This window comes from Rhea pennata, chromosome 4 (assembly GCF_028389875.1).
Source record: "Rhea pennata isolate bPtePen1 chromosome 4, bPtePen1.pri, whole genome shotgun sequence".
NCBI lineage: Eukaryota > Metazoa > Chordata > Aves > Rheiformes > Rheidae > Rhea > Rhea pennata.
This window is the reverse complement of record NC_084666.1, coordinates 24,444,672-24,463,528: the sequence shown is the minus strand read 5'-3', so window position 1 is coordinate 24,463,528 and position 18,857 is coordinate 24,444,672. Positions and strand designations below refer to the sequence as shown.

General features: G+C 38.1%; 1 protein-coding gene across 4 annotated transcripts in view; it reads right to left on the bottom strand.

The window, feature by feature from the left end:
* Window positions 1-814: 814 nt before the first annotated feature.
* TBC1D1 (TBC1 domain family member 1) overlaps window positions 815-18,857 on the bottom strand; it is a 114,016-nt gene continuing 95,973 nt past the window's right edge. For all 4 annotated transcript variants that reach the window (XM_062575429.1, XM_062575431.1, XM_062575430.1 and 1 more), the window contains 6 exons: window positions 18,197-18,355; window positions 12,044-12,288; window positions 11,430-11,589; window positions 7,485-7,654; window positions 5,157-5,327; window positions 815-2,840 (listed from right to left, as the gene is read on the bottom strand). In XM_062575429.1, the coding sequence (XP_062431413.1) occupies window positions 2,640-2,840; window positions 5,157-5,327; window positions 7,485-7,654; window positions 11,430-11,589; window positions 12,044-12,288; window positions 18,197-18,355 (1,106 nt within the window). In that variant the 3' untranslated portion in view covers window positions 815-2,639. The remainder of the gene's footprint in view (window positions 2,841-5,156; window positions 5,328-7,484; window positions 7,655-11,429; window positions 11,590-12,043; window positions 12,289-18,196; window positions 18,356-18,857) is intronic.

The window sequence follows — 18,857 nt, the reverse complement described above, 5'->3', positions numbered from 1 at the left end:
ATGCCCCAGGCTTTTGAAAAGTTAAGAATTGAGTAAGTGATATTGCCTTCCTCCATTCTTTCACTTTGGCCCCTTGAACTGGAAAGGCCTAATGACAAAAAAAAAAAAAAAAAAAAAAAAAAAAAAAAAAAAAAAAAATCAGCATAGCATGGTAAAAGAAAAAAGCAGAAGCAACATACCATATATCTGCTTCAGTTTAGGCAGCAGAAAGTCTTAAAGCAGCTACGTCATTAATGTTCAGATCCTGGACTACTGGACTATATGGTCCCTCACTTTACCCGGCACTTGCATCTTTAACAAAATCTTATTAATCTGCACCTACACAGGTTTACTCATAGGGAATTCAGTCCGTGGCACAATGAAACAACTACATCAATATGATCACGAAAACATAAAGTTGTTAGTTACCTAGTAGCAAGATTTGTATGTTTTAAGAAAAGTTGTTTCAGTTCACACCTACCTAAGCATTTACTTCTGGAACTGTAACAAATTCTTGATAAAAGTCTTCGGACTAGAGATAGTCCTCCAATTACACTCAGAGAGAAGCAAAAGAAAAAAAAAATCTCAAAGAGGAATGCATTTCTGCAGTCATGCAGAACATACTATACCTCAGTCAATATCTGCAGATGCAAGTCCCAAAATCACAGCAGGATCCTAAGCCTGTTTGGGAGAGATTTAGGTCTAAGAGCTTTCATTAATACCAATTGCAAAATTACACTGCAGCTTCATGGGAAGTCTCATCTTACCAGGTTCTCAACTGTCACCCCAACAACTATGTTTTTGTTTTTAAATACAAAAAATACATAAACATAGATGTAGGCTTATATTATTACTTTTATTGCTCTTTTTTGTTTAAAAAGTCAATGTTTGTATTATGGCATTAAGATGTCAAAATACAACATTATTGAGTGTTCTAACATTATAACAATATTTTAAACATGAAGCATGAGCTTCAATATGGATTTCCAAATAAAAAACAAGCCTAAGAGGTAAATGGATTAATAATAATTGTTTTATCTGGAATTTCAATACTAAGTGAATACAGAGTAGATTTGCAAGAACCAGTCATATTTAAGACACAAAGGAAGTCAAACAAAGCTCTTAGAAATTCAAGAGCAAATTCGCTTTTTCTATTTGGCCTACATGACAGTGTATGCTCTGGACAGCAGATGAAAGTTACAGTTTTCTTATCAAACTACAAGGATGTAGTCAGAGGGATTTGCATGAAGAAAAAGCAAAACAAAACCTTCTCTACATTGTCAGTGAGAGAAAAAAAATATGCTTTGAAATTTAAAAAATAAGTAACAATTTAAGAAAAAAAAATCACATCTCCTGGGTGAATTTCCACCATAACAACACTATTAACACTGTGCTTGGGGATTAAACAAAACTGTGGCACTATTTAGTCTAATTCTAAAGCAAACCAAAAAAACTGAATATCCATGGATATTATTGCACTTGTAGCAGTGGTGCTTTAACTGGCCTGAAAACTATCATAGTATTAAGGAAAGTGAGATTGTTTTACTTGTGTAATCTTACTCAAAAGATGCATTGTAATCCTTTACAAAGCAGTTTAAGCATACCTGGCACAACATCAAGCTCTTGAAATGCCTCCACCACTTCGGAAAAAAAGTCTTGAAGAATAATGTTTCCCAGAGAATGGGTGGGCACAGGAGTACCAAATTAAAGGGAAAAAAAGATCGGGGCATTAATTTCCCAGCAAATGATGTCTTACATCACACAGCAGATCAGCAATAAATAAAATGATATTTGAAGGGTCTGAATACAAACTCTTGGATGATGTTGCAAGAGTCACAGGCTTCACAAAAACAATGTCAGTGCATTTTGCCGAGCATAATGAAGTTACTTTATACAGTATGTTTATCAGATAATGCCAACTAATAATACTCTAAACCAATGAACGTTAAACAAAAATGTATTAGAACAATGTTCTCAAAAAAACAGATGACAACTCCCCAGTTAAGCACAGTTACATATGACAAAGTCTATAGCTCTCTGGAGTCCAACAGATTGACACCTTCAGGCATCAGGAAGCAGTTATCTGAGGCGTAAACACCAGAACAGAACCCAGTAAAGCTGCAGGGGAATATGCTGCCAGAAGTATCGTGAGTTCAATCACAAAACTCTTCGCAAACACTACCCCTGGGTAGCTGCAGAGAGGCAGTCATCCATCAAAGCTCTTACACTGCCATAATCCCTCAGCCTTCTAAAGGATGTGCTATTTAACATGGTGTTGATCTCAGTATAAAACAGAGGATATGTAATGAACAAAAAGCACTTAGGTTTAGAAGCACTTATGGAGAAATCCAGGACAGCTTTACAGTATATCGTGTATGACTGCATGTACTATTTTCTGGAGAAGAAGTTTCTCCTGCTCAATATGATCATGTGGCATCTTACTGTTCATAGCATTTCTACACACTAACAAGAAAGAGCCGTCTCCACGAGGAACTAGTTTCTCTGATTTGGGCAGTCACCATGCCCATGCCTTGCTTTGCTACAGGAAGGCATGTAACAATGAAGATGACAATGTCACATCTCTATGAGATCAGTACAAAAAAACCAGTTCTTCCCTTTGTTTTTTGCTCAGCTTGTCTGCTCCATTACAACTGCAGCTGTCAGTCAGCATCCATGTGTTCTTGTCTAGTAAGTAGAGGCTTCCCATCTGTATCACCAATCCTTTTCTGCATCTTTTCCACTGTGTTCAGTAAAGCTTCTCGCTCCTGCTCAAGAGCAAGAATAGACTGCTTCAATTTGCCTTCATTGGTCAATAAAAGCTCTACCGTGGCTTCCAGGTTTTGGATCTTTCCATTAGCCATCTTCAATTTAAGGAGAAAGAAGGAGGAAAAAAAATCATTAAGAACTGGAACCAGTCTAAATGACTTTTTGGAGATATGTTAATATATATAAAATAGACTTTACAAGCTAATGGAAAACTGCAGAGATAAATGCAGGTATGAATGTTATTAGACCTGTGTACTTTAGCCTACTACTATGGCATTGCTTGTAACAAGAAACCCCCCTCTCTCAACTTGATTGCTTTGTTTCATAATTAAACTTAGACTATAATGCAAAGTAGATCAAACTAGAAGGTTACACAGTTTATGAATTACATACCAAATTTCTAAGTATTTTGGCTGAAGTTTTTTAATTACAATTCTTGTATTATCACAACACTTTACTTACTAGAAAATTATATTCTGTATATTCTAATAGGCATATATGCCTATTAGGGTACAGAAATTCCTGGGTTTCTAAGGCAAAATGACAAGTTTCTCTGATGTGAACTGAAGGTTAAGATAAGCTTCTGCATGGGACAGCTGGGAGGCCAGTTTTGACCAGCTGTATTTGTTGAATTCCAGGTGCTTCGCAAAGCAAAGACAACCTAGCCTGCTATGTCAGCTTTGAGTCCAACAAATGCAGACTTGGAGGCAAAGGAGAAGGAGGTGATTTGGTGTGATATACAAATGGACAACACACTTTGAAAAATTCCAATTATTGTGCAGTCCCCATTCTCGTTTAAGAGGCTGTACATATGTACATTCTGCTTCATGGTGTAACAAAGTGTCAGTTCATTCCAATTCATGGTATGAGACCTGCAGCTCAGGTATTCCGACAAAAGCAGAGATCTGTTTGAAAGTTTCAACACTGCATAATGTCTGAAGGCGCTGCACGGTCTTGGCTTTCAGGGAAGTATTTCTTTGCCTGGTAAGCTCACTGTACTTTGTTAAATTATGGTTTAACAAGTTCAGCCTTTGAAATATTGACAAACAAAATACTGACAAACTATGAACCAAGTTGTTGGGTAACACCTTTTCCCCACATCAGTAAAGGATCACCTTTCCTTTATAGGAAACCAAGACTATTGAAGCCCCTTCTCCAGCACTAAGAAAGTGCAGCGCAGTAGCAGTCAAGGTTCATACAATGATGGTAGGCGTCAAGCTGTTTCGCGCTAAAGAGGATATGAGCTTTACAGAAAACTGTTTAGGGCTGCAAAGTATTTAGGGACTGGAGGGAGTAGAAGATACCTTGACATGGGGTATCTTCATAGAAGATTTCATCCTGAATTTCATCCTGGAAATCCCTCTCCCCTACACTACATCCACCAATTTCCATGCCCACACACCTAAAACTTCGTGAGTATTTTGCAGAGGAGTTTCTATTCTGACTTCTCTACAGCTGGTCTTATAACCTGGAAGAGGCCTCATAGGATCAGAATTTACAGATTAAGGATTTTCCTGGTAGAGAAGCAATCTAGTCTAAACCAGTACTGATAGCTGGTTTTAGTCATAATACAGGATCTATGGCTGAGAAATCTGAACTCCTTCCCTCATCTGTTATCTTACAAGGCCTATGTCTTCAACAGTGATCAAGAGGCTTGAAATTGCAAATAGAGCACAATATCTACTTCTTACCCTTGAAGTCCCTTTCTCCATCAAACTAGCTGTGTGGTCAAAAGTTTTATTAAAAGTGTTCAGTTGTCATGTAGCCAGAAAACTTACTCCTGAGCAGTTTAGAAAGAATAACCCCTACAGAGATCAGATGTACTGCCTCTAAAAAACTGTTTAATATACCTTACCTCTTTATCTCTTAAGGCAAGTTTAGAATTAGTCATTGAGACAACTGCAGACTGAATTGTCACAGAGCATACATTAGTGACTATTTCACATTTTCTAAGCAAGCTAATTTTTTCAGAAAAAGTTTTAAGAAGGACTATGTATTTATAGATAACGTATCCCATAGGTGATGTCTTTCTCATTTGTGACACTGGTATTAACCTTTCTGTTTGTGATGGACTAGTGTCTCTGCTGTAATAAAGCACTGACTGAAAGCGTAAAAATGAAGTTGAGAAACACTTAGTGTCTTTTTAGCCACTGTCTACAGTTATGATTTTAATTACAAGAGGAGAGACAGTTTGATGAATAAACTTCTCACTAACTGCAAGCATATATTCTATCCACTCCTCTCTACGTATTTCTTCTGCATTGAAACTTGAAAGGTACTACATAAAACTGTAAGTGTCAAAACTTTAGGTCATTGGATGGAACACCAATCTGTTTGTGGTCTTAATGTATGATAATCTCTTCTGAAAAGATGGATGAATTACAATGTTAATTGAGAAACATAAATTGTACCTGCAGTTCTTCCAGGAGATCAAAGTTCTGTTTGCGCAAACTACTGTTTGCCTTTTCTAATTTATCCAGTCTTTGATTGTCATTTAAAGATGAATCTATAAGCTCATCCTGAAGCACATGGTATTCAACTTCATAAGCTTGCATCTGCTTGGCAATATCCATTTCAAACACCTGTTGCATACAAAAATAGTATTAGGTGCTGTGCAGATCAAAAACATAGCTCAATCAATGTTCTTAAGTCTATGAATGTAAATGGGTATCTAATCTTCTGTGTACAAAAAGGGACTTAATTTGGTACATTTATGTTTCCTACTCTGGAGATGGTAAGATTGAAGCAGCAGAGATCCGGGTCTAGGGCACTGGATCTGGATTCTATGTAAAATCTCGCTACTGATTTGTTGTCTGACTTCAGAAAAATCACAAAAGTTTTTTTTTGCAGTCCAAGCCCCTGCACCACACACAGAAGTGTAAGACTTCTTTAGTAGCACAGCAGCACAAAAGCTTCAGATGAAAACAGTAAGTACTGTTAGATTTATTTATGATTCTGTTGTACTCCTGGAGACTGAAAGAAAACAAACAAACAAAAAATCTTACTCCAATAGACTTAATGGAAACACTATATAATGTCAAAGCAGATTCCTATTATTGTTAGCTATGAACCACAGAACTTAGTGCTCAATCTTATACATGAGTATGAAGAAAACTGTATATTTTAAAAACAGGTAACTTGAGGCACACAGAGAGACCGAAAGAATTGCTATTGTATTTTTTGTTTCTCTCGTTTCGGCTAACATCTGATTTCAAAATATTTAGGAAGACTCAGCACTAGGAAACATCATTCTAAAGGTCCTTGAGTGAGTTACTTCCTTTGAAAGCACAGAAGTGATAAATGGCAAATCAAAAGTTTAACTTGAAAGCTAACAAACTGAAAGCAGGTTACAGCATGTAAACCAAAGACTAGGCTGCAGGAGGAGTGAGGAACATGGGGATTAGCCCAGAAGCTGTGTACAAACTGCAGGGCTGGTCAAACAGTTGCTTTCTTCCAAGGCTGCCCTGATCAAAGCAGTTCCTCTGCCTTCAGCTCACTTCAATCTGCCTAGTTTGAGTTCAGAGCAATCAGACAGAGCTGCCTAAAATCAAAATATTTTTCTTTCCTTCTGCTCAAAGCCAGGGGCTTTCTGCAGCTTACCTAAGCACTGCAAGTCTCTGTGCAGCCGCGTGCGCAGGGCTTCGTGCCCGATAGATAACCTTGCTCCTCTATACTCCCTACAAAGCTCTCCTCTTCCCCTCCCACAAGCTCTCTAATTCTCCCTCCTTCAGCCCATACTAAGCACTATGTGCCTGCCTCCTGGAAGCTTTGCTGACAGATGGGAACCCTGCACAAGCAGTCTGCAGTGTACTGTGCTGCTGCTGGCTTTCTCTGTCAAGCCAGAGGCTTTGCAGATCTCAGTCCTGAGAGAGTGGCAGCCATTTGCAAGTTAGCACAGTTTTTTTGGGCCACAAGAAGCCTTCAGAAAATAAGCTAAAATAAGTCTTCCATGTGCCTGCTGCAAATTAGATGTTACAGCTGGATCTTCTCAAGTATAACAGTCAGAGTTTATAAACAGACAACCTTTAACTGCAATGATCTGTAATTTTTTCAAATTCCACAAGTAAATTCTGGAACCTCCTTTTAGCTTAGCAATATTACATCATTTTACTTCTCAACTTCTCAAATTTCAAATTCATCTCAAGGATTCCCTGGCTTTGCTATCAAGAATCACTGCCTATTGCGAAAGTCTGCATTGATCCATGTACCATTTCTGGAAGAGCAAAGATACTGCTCTAGCACACTGAACTAAGACCACAAAAGCTAATATAGACAAAGTCAATGTAGGAAGGCCTCTAATTTGGTTAAAGCAAGTCAACATTTGCGAGGCTCTTATATGTCAATTTTTGGTTGTCAAATCACATTCAGAGAGGAAGCCTCTTGGGAGATAGGAAAGCCCAGAATGCTTTTAGCCCATATTGCTGCTTATTTTATGCCATATATTGCATATGAACTAAAATACTGTTGTCAATAACTGCCATTATGCATACTTCAAAAAGTAAACTGCAATTTTCATTAAAGCCTCTACAAAGTGACCATAATCAACATATAAGAACACAGGTGCACTATACAAGTCATATGCTTCCAAAAAAATTCAACATTTCAAAAATTACAAAATCAGAATTCTTCTTAGCTAGAAATAACACACTTTAATCCATTGTGATTCTATCAACAAATAACTCTTATTATAAGAGTGTAATTTCTTTAGCTACTACTCATACGTTTGGATTATTTCATACCTGACTGATGGTCTTTTCCATTTGTACCAAACCCAAGTTTGGGAGAGTGCTTTTTATAAAATCAACTATAGTTTCTAGGTTCTCATGTTGTAGAATCAAGGGCTTATGACTTCCCAAAAGGCTTAAGGCCACTTTAAATATAGCCTCTGACCCTTGAAGAAAAAGCATATCTGTGAAAACAAAACACAAAGTACATTAAGCAAGTACATCTTTGTCAAGGATATTAAAGCAATAAAATGTCCAAGGATAGCAAATTCTTATAGGGTAGATCAAGAGATGCTCTGCTAAACAGGTACTTTTCTTACTGTCTTTATGGTTTTGGAAATCATGCAGGATCAGGATTACTAATTAGTTCAAGTGTGAACAGTACTGATTAACTGACATAATCGGTTTCAGCTGTTTGGTGAGATATAGATGACAGCAAGGAAGAAAATCATTCACAAACCCATCTGACCAAAACTAACATTTCTGACTCTCCTGCTACTAAAATTCAGGCTCTACTCCTGGTTTTATTGAGGGACTTACTATGGGCAAAAGTATTTAGTGTATACAAAAAGGTACTGATGGAGATGGAAAAGGAAGAGAACATATTGTAGTTGTAACCTGTCTTTCCTAAACATATTTTTAATTTTTAAAGGGCTTCTCTCTCTCTCTTTCCCTTACCTGTCAATGAAGCTGTGAATGAAGTTGCAATGACTTACAAAATAGAGCAACGATGCCAAATGGATAGTATGTCCTAATGACCAAACAAGAAGGGGCAGGGGAGAGAGCGAGAAAGGAAAATGCTGGCTAATTGCCTTTTTCAGTAAAAATAACCTCTCTTTTTCAAGTTTGTATCAGACTGAAATTTCCACTTGTAATCTCTTGTATTTAATGTTGAAGCTGTAACTCATTTTATTCCTTTCTCCCTTTCTTTCTCTTTCTCTCCCCTCTCTGAGAAAGAAAAGCACAAGTAATAACTAACCATAGATCTTGCACTTGTCATCATTCATCCTAAAAGTGGTGTAAAGTGTTTCAACTCTGATTCAACATGAAGTTCAAAGGCAGGAAAACTATAACAGAGCAGATATCTACCTCAACTGAAACGTTGAAAATACAGGAGAATACTTTACAGGGAAAGCTATGTTTTCAGACAGGGAATGCTAAGGAAGAGGTAGAAAACATGAAGTGAAAACACAGAGCTGAGAATAATGCATATTTAGAATTCAACACTTGCCCCATACAAACATGTAGATTAACTCAAGGTGACCTGTAAGATGTTAATGAGTGTCTGTATGAGCTGAGCTGGTAATACATGTCTGAAACCCTTCTCTCATTTAAAACAGAGAGTACTTAACAAAGCCCGATTTGTTATCCACTCCCAAGGCCTGCTCAAAGTGGGCTGTCAGCCAACAGCAGTACAGTAAAGGCACCCAAATTACTGTCAGCATGACTAGCAGCCTACAGTATTTAAAATCAAGTTTTATCTATAATCTTGGCACAGAATAGACATTATTTTACCAAGTCTCCTCCACTACTAAGTAAATAGGTGGTATTTAAGACCATGTCTTTGTTACACTATACTTTCATTAGATTCTACTGAAGAGAAGCGCTGAAAGTTTGGACAGGTAATTAAAAAGTAAAATGTCATTTTGCTATTTGCCTCACAACAATGTCTTTAGGTTAACCTCCATATAGCCTACTGCTTTTACATATTACTTGCATATAAAAACTTAAAAATACTTGAAAAACAGTAAGCTCTACGGAAATCTAAAGGAGATATTCTGTAACAGCTATATTATTAAATAGTAATAGGGTTTAAAACATCAAGGGTTCAAACATACCACGGCTAAGGAAGTTAGACGATAGCAGAACGTTCTATTTGTCTTAATACCCTACACACAAGTTACCTGGACATTAAAGGGCAAAACTGGTTCCTCTCGAGTTCTAACAAGTGAGCAGTGAAAATGTACATGTCACATTCTGCAAAAACGCATCAACAAGTGGGTGAGACTGCCTGGTTCATAGCACCTTCTGCTGTGCTGCTAACCACAGCCTAACAAAGCCTTTTTTAGGTTTGAGTTTTTTTTTTTTTTTTGTGTGTGTGTGTTTCATAGTCTTTACCATGGGTGAAATTTACTTTTTAAATGTAAAAGAATTACATTCTACGTTTTCATCTAATCATGTACTTCCAGCACACACTGTTTTAAAGAAACCACCACATATCCTGGAACATTAAAAACTGCAAGTGTTGGCCACACTAAATTTTGCCAGAGATCAGCGGTGATGCCTTCAGTCACATATGCTCTTCGGTCTCTGACCTAAATGAGTTTTGTGGAGATCATGAATGTATCTATGCTCTCTATTCTGTTCTAAAACCTTTGCTTTTTAATGCTCTACAATCCTCCAGTGACAGACAAAAATACTAATCTGTATTAAGGCAGAAATCCAAATATACTGGATACAGAAAACACTTTCTCGTACGTCTCACTAGAGTCAAAAGTCCAAAGACTCTTATCAACATGTACAATACTACACCTAATTACAAATGATTAAAATAAAACTGATTATAAACTCAGTATATGACACGTGCATATAGCACTTCACTTAATTCCTACAGATACTTACTGTCAGTTAGATATCTGTCAGTGTGAAGTTAACCTCCACAGATCATTATACTATTCCTCAAAAAAATACTGTTTCCCTTGGAGTTAAGCTGTTAATTATAGGACTTGTAGTTTTACTTAGCACACACCATCTTTATTGCTATGATGTCCTATAACACTACTTTTGGCACAACATTAAACACAAACATAATTGGATTCTTGTTAGCTCTTCTTGGAATCTTTATATATATATATATATGTGTGTGTGTGTGTGTATATACATATATATATGAATATATACACACAAGATCTGTATTTTTGGTCTTGTGGTAGATGAGACCATAATTTTAGAAGTTAGGAAAGTGTCCATATTAATACTCTAATAAATCATTGCTTCTTTAAATCTCTTAAATAAGAATGATTAAGAAGAATGCAAATAGCTTTCTATTTGATGAGAGAAAGGAGGGAGAGAGCTCCAATTCATCACACTATTAATGGAAAATCCAGTGCCACACAGTAAAACTGAAAAACAGAAAAAGGAAAGAAAAAAGTCTTCTCTTAAAATACCAAAAAAATCTATGGAATACACATCCAGAAGACAGAACTGAGGTAAATTCTTAACAGGATTTTAATAATAAAGGAGAGAGACAGACAGAAACACAGAGAGATAGAATGTGACTTCTGTAGATTAAAAAAAAAAGATAAAATAAGTAACTTTGGAAATAACAGACCATAGGCTTCCAATCCTTTTCCAGCATCCAGAAAGCAAGGAGATTATCCTTTAGGATAAAAATGCAAGGATAAACACTATTTTAAAAGCCCAGTGTTTCTGAAGAGTAACGATTAAACTTTAAGTGTGTGGGCACGTACATGTGTGGGCACATACATGAGTGGGCACCTTTTAGAAATATAATCCTCAAAATCATTTTCCACTGACACTCTTCGAGACAATGATAATGGAGTAAACGGATTTGTTTCTCAGATGATGCTTTAGTTGCATCTCTTTTCAGCTCAAAACTAACTCTAGGTGTTAAGGTGCCGCTGTCCTAATACTATGCCTTCGTGGCACAAAATTTTACATCTTTTTTAGGAACAGTTAAAGGGTGGAAAAAGGTAACAATGAAAATGAAAAGACAGAATAGTTCAGAACCCTTCCTTGCTCGCCTTTACTCTTTCCATTTTACCGCAAATACTGAGCTTCTTATAGGATGGCTTCTGTTGTTTTTCTTCTGCTCATCAACAGTACATTAAACATTTCTCCTGGATGTCTGAAACAGGTTGGATGATATACTATTCCCAGTAGCAGGATTTTGAATGTAATGTTTCTAAAAGAACACACAGAATTTTTATGAGGAATTACCAAATACTCTGGCCACAAATCCAAGGGGAAATTGGGAGGCAAACATGGTGAGAAACCAGGGAGCAGCATAGAGACTGGGGCCAATCTCATGTTCCTCTAGGTGGTTGTAGAGATCCCGATGGTAGTCATGAAGAAGTCTAGATAGTTGATACATCTGGATCTGCATGGAAGAATAAAGAGACTAAAGGTAAATAGGTTTTAACAGTCAGAGTAGCGAAGTCCATGCTTCATATTCTTACTAGAAACAGCACAAGATACCTATCAACTGATGTTTAGGCTGACTTCTGTGAAGAAAAAAAAAAAGTATTCAGGAGCCATTTCAGAGACCAAGGTTGGGTCACCTAGGAGCCTGCAACCGGTACATTTGCAGGGTCACTTGACCCTCATACAACATATAGTAGAATTCTTGCTATTTATGGTTTTCATAGTTTCCTCAGTAGCCTCTCTTTATTTGAAACTAATGCATTTAAGATGAAGTATTCTTTTTGCAGATTATTCTCCTCCTTTTTTGAGTACTGAATTTAAGTTCAAGTGCACATTTTGACAATCTAATCTGTATTACATAATTACAATTTAGCATTAGCATTCTGTTATCAGAGAAATAGAAACTATACCTGTAAAATAGTCATGTCTGGACGATACTGTTTTCTCAGGCCCATGTCAAACATAAGAAATTTCAGCATTTTAAAAGCATCTTCTTCACTCATATGAAGTAGTAAAACACCTGCTACAAAGCTAAGGCCCTGGCAATATCCTACTTCCTGGTCTAGGAGGGAATAGGCTTTCAAAATATTGTAGAGTGACAGCTGTCCAGCTCCCAGCTGTGCTGAGAAGTATGGATGTGTTGGAAACGTGCGTCCTGTGAAAACAGCAGAGGTTAGCAATTTAAACTGAAAATAAACAAGCATTCTTGCACTGTATTAAACATTTTTTTCAAATGGTGGATTCTGAGTCAAACTTCATTAAGAGTGTAAGAAAGTTAACAGTATAAAACTATAAATGCTTACACCCTACAGAGTGTAATTGGTTTTGTTACATTAGTTACAAAGTTAATTTAGAAACTGTCAGAGAAGACAGGCTCCCAGATGGGAAAAGTCCGCTGCTAGGAACAGCTGAGTGACTGGTTCTTAAGACTGGACCTTGATCAGTTTGCTCAAAGGTTTACAGAGTAGAGCCTGAAGAGTTGCCTAAAACAGTGAGAGGTTGGACTCAGAGGCTCCATGCCTCACCTAGTCCTCTTCTCCTGAGTGTTGGCTTTTGGACAACTATTAGGATTCAAATAAAGACTCATATTCTGAGTTCTCTGGGTCAGGGCTCATCCCCTTTCTCTTTTTTTCTTGTCTTTCTTCCCAGTAACTGGGTTAACTGCAGAGCTGTAGAAATGCATCCGAGCCATTTGTAACTCTAGTTCTAGAGCAAAGGGATGATCTCCACCCCAGGCTTATCTGTAAGCTTTAATATAGAGCTGGGATCAATTTGTTCTTAAAATGAATCAGACAAATATGTAACTTACATAACCAGTTTGACTCATAGTATTTACTCAGCGAGTTAAAACATAATTAGCCTTTTTTTTTCCTGAGACTTACATACAGTATCCCTAGAATTGCATAGTTATATATATACATACATACACACACACACACACATATATACACACACACAGAGGAATGAAAAACAGTCTTTAATGCATCTGCAAAGACTTCATTTTTTTACAAATTTTTAGAAAATGTTTTAAAAAGGGAATATTTTCCTATCCAAGGGAAAGAAGCTCCCCCTCCCCCCATCATATTTCTCCTTGCAAAATACCCGGACTGACAGGAAATCTGAATATTTCTTTTGCTCTAGTATTAACTGGAGCTTGTTTTTCAGCTGCTCACTTGTTAAATACCACCCCACCCTTTAGCTCCTGGAATGCTGCTATGCTGCCAGATAACAGCAGAGCTCCTGTTTCAGAAAGACAAAGCCTGGGGCAGGGGCCTTCTGCATCCTGGTAGCTGTGCCACCTTCAGCTGCCATCAGGTCTGCCCCGACCAGGACCAGGCTGTCAAAGAATTAAATGTTGCAAAAGCAATGTTTTTCGCTTCCTAAACAGAGGGGAGCTTGCACTCCTTTGCAAAGATTTCTCTGCCTGGAGTACAAGTTATTACAACACAGTCTAAAAGTAGACTTGTATTGCCTCATTCATGTTGCAAGGTTCCTTTTATACAAGTTTTGCAGGAGAAAAGTTGTAAGCGAAGCTACAATGAAAATGCAAAGGAGTCCTAAAAAAAACAGTAAATAAGAGTAGAGAAATAATTCATAAATTTACAAGCTGATTTTTTTCTCAGTGCCCTGGTTATGACTTAAGTAAGAGTTTTAACTTTTACTTAAGAAAAAACAGTCTCTGGCCCTGCTGAAAAGAGACTGAAATGAACCATGCTGCCTCAAGAGAGCCAGAATGAGAGGGTAAATACTTACTGTTTTATTTTTAAAAACGATAAAACAATTTTCTGCTGTGTTCAGCAAACACCTAATGATGCGCACAGTGGTTTTGTACACTGGTAGCATCAGCAACTTGTTAGTTTGCTCTCACTTATCAAGAAAAGAAATCATTTACTGAACCCAGACTTGGTGTTCAGGACCTGAGATCCCCCGACAGCAGTGGATTTGCAGGTGCAGCCACAAAAGGAAATAAACAAAAAAGCCTCCGTGCAGTTGCAGTTTTGCTCTTTGCCCACACAGGGTTCTAGCGCTCAATGCAAAAAATACAATAAAATTATCTCTATTTTGGACCACGATCCTCTGGCATCAAGTACTGTTGGCCGTACTTGCATTAGCATAGTTCAGGATGCCATCAGCTTCAGAAGGACACAGGCCAACACCGTGCTGTATAGGAGTGCAGTGCAGCAGGAGGGGACTGCTGTTCTAGTAACACTAGGAGTTCCAGCAGGACAACACACAGCAACTCACTCATCTTGACTGGTAGATACTGGTTCTGTATCAATTCAACTCAGGCAGAACTTCCCGGCAGTTGTAAACGGTTATTAATTCCCAGCACAGCCTGTCATTTTCACCCAAGCAATAGACCGTGAGCTGTTGCAGAAAAGAGATAGTCGTGGTTCAGTTCCTCCCGTATGTTAGCCACCACAGATGAAATAGGACTGTGACAATGACCTGGGCCAGGAAAGCCGATGGTGCATCTCACCGTGCATCCAGATACACCACTACCCTGATTCTCAGGAGGCTCTATTCAACTGAAGATTCACTGACTCAGCTAAGCACGAGCAATGCTGCTATGGATTTGGCTCATACTTTGTGTCAGCATGACCTCTTTAGCTTAATTTGAGAAAGCTTTTAAATATTGTAACCACACATTGCAAGAACATGGGTTCTTCTCTCAAGCCTACACAATTCTACTTCTGAGACGTGCATGCTTTCAGAAAAAGATCTATTTAAGAAAAACACTTCTGACAGCCTGGAGATATAAGTCAAAACACACAAATTCCTTCTGGCTGCCTTCTAGCAATTACACTGTCTGTTACTGCACAGCACTACTCTATTTCAACGTGAATCACTAAAATCTTCAGCTTCCTACTTTCACCTTATTGAAAAGGTGAATACCAAGTCCTTCCCTGAGCTAACGAGCTAGCAAATACACCCCCCTCAACAACATTTTGCGTGAAAACAGCTGTACACAGTTACTAATTTGCCAATACTTGCAGTCACTTCTTTATACAAGCAGAGCACACGGCTTAGATGGGGAAGCGTTTGTGTACCAGACAGAAACATGAGCAGCTTCCTGAGCCAGCAAGCCCCATTCTGCTACGTAAGCCACCAAACTCAGACACTTTGCTTCCTGCTGCCAAAAGGGTTATCCCATCCCCCTGCACCAGCTCTAGTGCACAGTGGACTCTCTGAACAGATTCAACTCACTAATTCAGCACAGAACTATTCGCCCCTTACTAAGGCATTTCAGGATGACAATCCCAACATTCATTGCCAAGTGTATCGATACTACATATGCCAGCTTGTACTTGCTAGGAAATGATCTATGACTACACATAAATGTCCCTCCTTAACACAGAAACAGCTTTCAGGATTGTGCAATTCAGAAGAATTCCTAAAGTCAGCGTCACAAAATCTGCTGGGAAGCAATTGACATCGCAACTACCTATTCGCAGCTGGCATCAAGGCTCCTTAGATTGTTAAACACTTCCTCGGTGCTAAATCTAAACCTGGCGGTTCTGTCAAATACAGGAAAGCAAAGGTAACACAGCCAATCGCCCTCCCTACCCTTACGCACACCAGATCTGCAGAATTCTGCGTGCTCCGCAAGACTCATTTTATATGTACTGCCTTGATACTCCGACTTTTTAATTTACTTTACCAAATGCTGAATGTCTCCTTTACCATGGATCTTGGGTCACTATCTAAACATTTTTTTTTTCACATTTCAATACCTGCTGAAGCTTGTCTGCACATTGTGTTATTCAGAAATAGGTGCCCCTGAACAGCTCTAGGGTATAGATAATCTCTCATCAGGCAATTCTTCTTCACGGAAGAAAAGGTGTACAGACTTTACTTCATGATGAAAAATACTTGTGTACTTTAGTACAGTTATAAAGAATGCGCATACGATGGGACAACTCTATGCAACTTCTTTACAGAAATCACAAACAAAAATCGCACAATATCTATTAATAATTCAGATTAAACAAAAACAATGCAGATTTTCCCATAAATTTTTATCATTCTGTTAAACGACACTCCATTAGTTCCAGTGAATACCTTCCCCTATTAACAGTTTATTTATTGCAAATACACCTAATCAAACTTAATGATTACAGATTTCCTAAATCCCCCCTTTCCCCACTCTTAGATCTCCTTAGATACAAGCCACAAACCTCAGAACACAAGCTTTTTAAAATAAATGTTCTATCACCCTCTGGATTTATTTTTTTCATTTATTATGGAAGAGTATGATGAACGTTGAGTTAGTGAAGGACTACCCAACATGCAGGGATCATCTTGGAAAAAGAGACCAGCTTGGTTTTTTAGACCATAAGCTGAATAATCTTCCTCTAGGAAAGGAGAGAGTAGTATCCTAACAAAACCAAACCACCAAACTGTATATGCCTAAGTAAAATCTATGGACTATCTGTAAAAACCTGCAATTGAGCCGCACGGTGAAGTGCTCTATCCCTGCATTGTTAACAGGACCCACAGTCTGCTGTCTCTGCCTCAGAGACCTCCCACCCAGCCATCGCTGCCTCTCACTGGTGTTACTTAGAGACAAAAATCATCAGAAAACTTATTTTCAAGCACATTGTTATGTGGTAAATGTTAGACATGTGAACATATGACTCAACAATCACATACACCCAAACAGTTACTGTCATGTTAGAAACGTTTTAATGCCCACCACGGATTCCACAGAGCACCACTCAGGCGAGCATGATGATCAGAAGCCTGAAGCCAGGCTCATGAAAAGTCCAGAAGAAGTAATCAAAGCCTGCGCTTGGCTCCTAGCTGAGGAGTGCAATATGTGCTATAGGCTGTGCAGGGGGAGAACTGGAGCAAGAGAGAAATGGCCTTTCAGAGGGAGGATGGATGACGGGCTCAGTTGCTGCTGAGAGGGAGATCATCATTACTGATACAGACCCTAACAGCACCGTCTGGGATCAGTAGCAACCAGGAACAATGCTTAACACAGGTCCAAATCCTTCACAACACTGATTTTTGATCATATTAAATATCACTGGGTTTGGCTGTTTTTCCTGTCTAGCAGATTAAGAGCCAGTGAAAGAATCTCTCACAAGGGAACTAGAAATGCCAAATGAAGAGAAGCAGGAAAAGTTAATGGAACAGTTAAGGGTTTCTGAGGTGAGTGAGGAGTGCTCTTTTACACTTACCTGGAGCAATCTCCTCTTGCCCCAGCCTAAAATAATAATTTCATTCCATCCAGATTTCCTTTCCCGTGTTAACTTCTGATACTTGAAACATCCTTATAAGCTTTGAATAATAAATGTGAGGGAAAAGAAAAATCCCTACTTAAGAAGGCAAAAGACCTATCTGACTTTACTTGAGAAGGCAAAAGACATGTTTGATGTCTGCCTAGAAGACACTTTGAAGATGAGAGACTTGGTTCTAAATCTCTCTACTATTCTGAATGGCGAGAGCTAAGTGCCTCCACAGACCAATTCAAGGCTCTGAAATGAGGAGCCAGTTACTGCTTAAAATTAGGTACTGTGAATATCCTGCTGGGAAATACCTTAAAAAAGAGCTTTGAGGCCTCTTTTAGAATTGTTTTAATGAAGGTAAGAATACCAGTTACAAAATAAAAAAAAGCCAAAACAACTACCCCCCAAAACCCCCCCAAACCAGAAAAAAACAAAAGTCAGAACATCTATATTGTTTTCAGATGTTTAAAAGAGAGCATCAGGCATTGGAAATGAATGGCATTTATTATTCAACAACCTGCATTTAAAAATTTACTTTTTTCCTTGACAACTTCTGTTCCTCTGGCCTATGGAATTTACCGTCAATATCTGAAACACAGATGCATTTCAGTAATATCTAGTAGCGTCTAATAATCACATGTTGCAAAGGACCTCTGTGCTTATAATGTAAATTTAGCATTTTCCTAATGGTGTCCAAGTAACTGTTCTTACCAATAATCTTAAACTGAGAGTTTGGGGTTTTCTTTTAATGAGTTACTTCCTTTTATTGAGTTCTTTTCTACAGGTCACAAAGCTCTTATTTTAATTTCAGAATGCTGTTCTACTTACCTAAGTCAATAAGTATTGCATGTTGCTGAGAAGTAAGCTGTTTCAGGAGCTCTTTATAAGGTATGTCCTTTGGTTGTTGTTTGCTTGGAAACTGATGTTTAAGATGGTATTGCTCTGCTAAAAACTTCCAAATCTCACCACGGTGGTGACGTGGTACACCTGAGAGAAGAGACAATCATTGAAATAGTAGTTCCCATTCACACAAAGTGTCCAGCTACCACCCACACCAACAGGACTGAGGAAGTGAAAGAACTATCCAGCAGATATGGATCTCCTGTACCACAGAAGCACGTCAAACCACACTGCTTATACTCTTCCAACAATGAAAGATGTGAGCATTCATAGGGATGAAGCTACTTAAGTATTTCACACAAATATGGGTAGCCTTCATTTACATCTACATGCAAAACTCTGGAAGTAACAAAAAAGGTTATACATACTTCATTCACATACACATACTTCATTCAGCATCAGAAGAGCGATATTAAATCAGCTACGCAAGAAATCGATACACTAATTTTTGGCGAAGTGTTCCATCTAGCTGACAATGTACTGGAATCGGATCTCAGAGTCTGAAGCAACTTACAGCTTAAAGTGTTTATGGAGGGGTTTTTTCTTTGGTATTTAATGTATGTTTTGGTATTTAACATATCAATGACTA